Source organism: Impatiens glandulifera, chromosome 1, assembly GCF_907164915.1.
Source record: "Impatiens glandulifera chromosome 1, dImpGla2.1, whole genome shotgun sequence".
Classification (NCBI taxonomy): domain Eukaryota; kingdom Viridiplantae; phylum Streptophyta; class Magnoliopsida; order Ericales; family Balsaminaceae; genus Impatiens; species Impatiens glandulifera.
The window spans coordinates 126,948,477-126,952,084 of NC_061862.1; the positions used below are offsets into that span (position 1 = coordinate 126,948,477).

General features: G+C 30.2%; 1 protein-coding gene across 1 annotated transcript; it reads right to left on the reverse strand.

The window, feature by feature from the left end:
* Positions 1 to 1,885: 1,885 nt before the first annotated feature.
* LOC124927284 lies at positions 1,886 to 3,317 on the reverse strand. The gene is made up of 2 exons (XM_047467679.1): positions 2,199 to 3,317; positions 1,886 to 2,112 (listed from the first exon to the last, which is right to left on the reverse strand). Exons 1-2 carry the CDS (start codon positions 3,213 to 3,215, stop codon positions 2,020 to 2,022), a joined length of 1,110 nt encoding a protein of 369 aa, XP_047323635.1. The 5' UTR covers positions 3,216 to 3,317; the 3' UTR covers positions 1,886 to 2,019.
* Positions 3,318 to 3,608: the final 291 nt, after the last annotated feature.

Sequence of the window (3,608 nt, forward strand, 5' to 3'; positions counted from 1 at the left end):
ACTCATTTAAATTTTTAAACGGATGGGAGTTAAAGTTGAGCAACCCGAAATTGAACCAACAAAATGGTTTTGAAAGAATTTTTGCCAAATATTCTAAGCGCCAACTAAAATTATCTTTAACGGAAAGTTTTATAAGTAATGTTGTAAAAGATCTTGTCAAATAATTATGAATCATATATATATATATATATATATATATATATATATATATATATATATATATATATATATATATATATATATATATATATATATTGAGAAATTCATATAATTCATTTGAGAGATACCTATAAAAATTCTCCATAAGTTCGAGTAATTCTTTATTGAGAAAAAATAATAATTTTTATATCCAATTGTTATATCTCTTTCATTGATAAGAATGGAAAGGACACGAATTCGAAAAAAATTATGAATACAGTCGAAGTATGGGTAGGGGTGAGCAAATGGGTAAAACCAATCCGTTTTGTTCGATCTCTATTAAATTCAAACTAAATTTATTCAATTCGTAATTCAAACCATTTTATTAATTAATACGGATCGGATACGGACTGAATTAAAAATGGTTTGGATAATCCAAACTAAAAAATATTTATATATATAAGTTGAAATTAGTCAATAATTTTTTTAAAAAAAATTGAAAAAAAATTCAAAATTTTATTATTATTAAATTTGAATCTGAAAAAAATAATAAAAATAATAATAAAAATAAAAATAAATATAGTTGTCAAAGTGATGATAAGTAAAATATATATTATATTGAGATGAAATTTAATTTAAAGAAAAAATAAATTAAAAAATAAATTTTTATTTAGATAGTTTAGATAATCCTATCCAATTCGATTTAATTCAATCCGAACTCAATCCGATTCGATCTCAATCCAATCCGAAATATCCAATCCAAATTAGTATTTAAGATTCGGATTGGATTTCGGATTAATCCACCCAATGCTCACATCAACGGTTGTGAATATTATTCGAATTACAAAAATTCAAAATAAAAATTTAATCCGACAAAACATAATTTTTATCCCATCAAAGTGCAACATCAACTCAAATATGAGTGATGAAAAGAGAAACTATGTACTTTTACATGCGAATAAAATGAATTTGGAACTCTTTTTTTAGAAAAAAATTTCTAAAAATAATACCAAACATTTTCTAATCCTTATCTCCTCTCTCTCTCCCGTCTTGTATTTCGTCTTTCTTAGTATTCCAAGACTCAACAAAACATTTCTAGGGCCTAAATAAATAAACAAAAATAAGAAGGCCTAAATACTTTTTTCATACAAATTATATTTATTGTTTCATGTATGAAATCTGTCACTTAAACTGCCATGGGTTAGATGATTTAGTTTATTAAAATGGAAGATTTTTCTTCAATCCCCTGTCTTTTTCATAAGAGCTCATTTCATGCATTCTTAAAAACTAAGAAATGTATATTAGACTTTCTTTTATGGTTTTATGGGTTGATTGGATTAATAATTTCAAAAGGCTAGTCTGGTCCCATTGGGACATTGCAGGAAGAACTTGGAAGATTGACCAATTTAAAAGGACTTTTATTTTGCTAAACAATTTGAATGATTTGTAAGTTCTGAAATTTGAATTACCAATTAGTTCGATAGAATTGGTGACAATAAATTCACCGGAGAAACTCAATTTCTTCCAAGATTGGAATAATCTTAATAAATTGTGATTAATTTATTTCTTTTTTGCTCTTTTGAAATATGAAAGTTATTACAAACTTGATAAAGTACTATGTAAGAAATGTATTGAGCTTAAGACAGTCCAAAAAAAATTTATTGTCTAATAAAATTTTGTGTATCCAACCAAACTTTTTAAACTTTATAGTATACTAAAACGTTTTAGATAAACACTATATAGTCTATTGATCAAAGTCTATAATTTAAATATCATAGAGAAACAACCAAACCAAGAACATACTTGAGTAATCACAAACAAATGAACGCAATCCATCAAAAAAGAAAAACGCAATCCAAAATCCAGAACACACAATTGAATCTAAATGTGCCTCTTAGGCACTGGAGAGTTTGTTCGCGAGGCTCTATCTAACCTCTCCTTAAATGGTGTGTAGTGCCCATTCACTTTCTTATCCTGCAACATAAGAAATAACCTTAGTTAACATCAAACACTCATTCATTCACTAATCCTAAGAACAATCAAACATCAATTAATGTTACCTCTCTATACTTTCTAGTTGAATTTGAACCCCCCTTATAACAAGAAGAAACTGATGATCCAGATTCATCATGACAAGTTTCATTACTCCAGTAAGTGCCAACACTTCCAATTATCGGCATGTCTTCAGGGCTTCGAATTGGTGATCTTCTTGGAGTAGATGTAGCAGAAAACTGTTTAATCTCCTCCAACGTTAATGCACCTAAAATAGGCCTATCATCAATACTCCACATTGGATTTGATCCTTTTGACACACTTTTCCCTGAAAAAGAAAGCCTCTCAATCTCAAGCCCATTGCAGCTGGCCTTCTTTTGGGGAGGTGGAGTTGTGGTTCCTGATGTATCAAGCCAATTTGACAAACTAGCATCAACTGAAATTTCTTGATTCAATGATCCTCTGGATTCATTGAATTTCGACTTGGAAATAATCGTGGGTTCATCGTAGCTTTGAATGATATCATGATTTTCCTTTTCAAGTTCCGGTTGGGTTAATATTGTTTCTTGGATTTTAGCAACTTTCCATTGAGAAATGTTCTCTACTGGGTTGAGAACAGGATGGAAGTTCTTGTTATTGCCAGTCCTATCTCGAGTCTTTTGAATTGGGGAACAATCATTGAATCCCACACACCTGTTTAACTCATCTGTTTTTGATTCCATTGAAGCAGGTGGGATTACTTCTTCAGTCCATATTTTCTCAATTATACTACTTTCATCTTCACCACTGTCAACATCAGCATTTAATTCGGTTTCTTCATCGCTACTGTCTCTGCAATTCATATACCGATTATTAGGAAGGTGTCGAGAAGACCTGTCTTTAGCTTCTTCATGCTCTTTATCATTGACAGCTCTATCTATCTGGTCCAAAGTGTTTGTACTCTTTTGGATTGAAATGGGCTCATGGGTTGGAACGATTGCATTGAAAGTTAATCTCTTTTCAGTACTCAAGCTCAATTCCCTCTCAAGCTGTACTCTAAATAAGTAAAAAAAACACAAACAGACAGAGACAATTAAATAACCCATAAACAGATATGAACTTGAGAAATCAGTAATTTGATTACTCACTGTATTTTTGGAACTAGAATCTCTTCAACAGGTTGTAGAGATGACTTCTGAATTCTGTATCTCTGTGAAGAAATTTATATCAAATCGAAAATTTTGAAGAGAAAACCCAATCGGGCATTACCTATAAAACCCATTTTTCTAATCTGTTCATTTTTTCTCAAACTAAACAAAAAGATAATGAAATGGGACATACTCGTTCGTCGAATGGATGAAATTCTTGGTTCCTGCTCTTCTTCTTCTTCCTAAAACACGCAGTGAAGCATCCCATCTCTTCAGCGAAATTTTTTTAGAGATTGATCTTTACTTCAACACACACAGAGAAACAGAGAGAGAATATCAAGTATCTGTTTA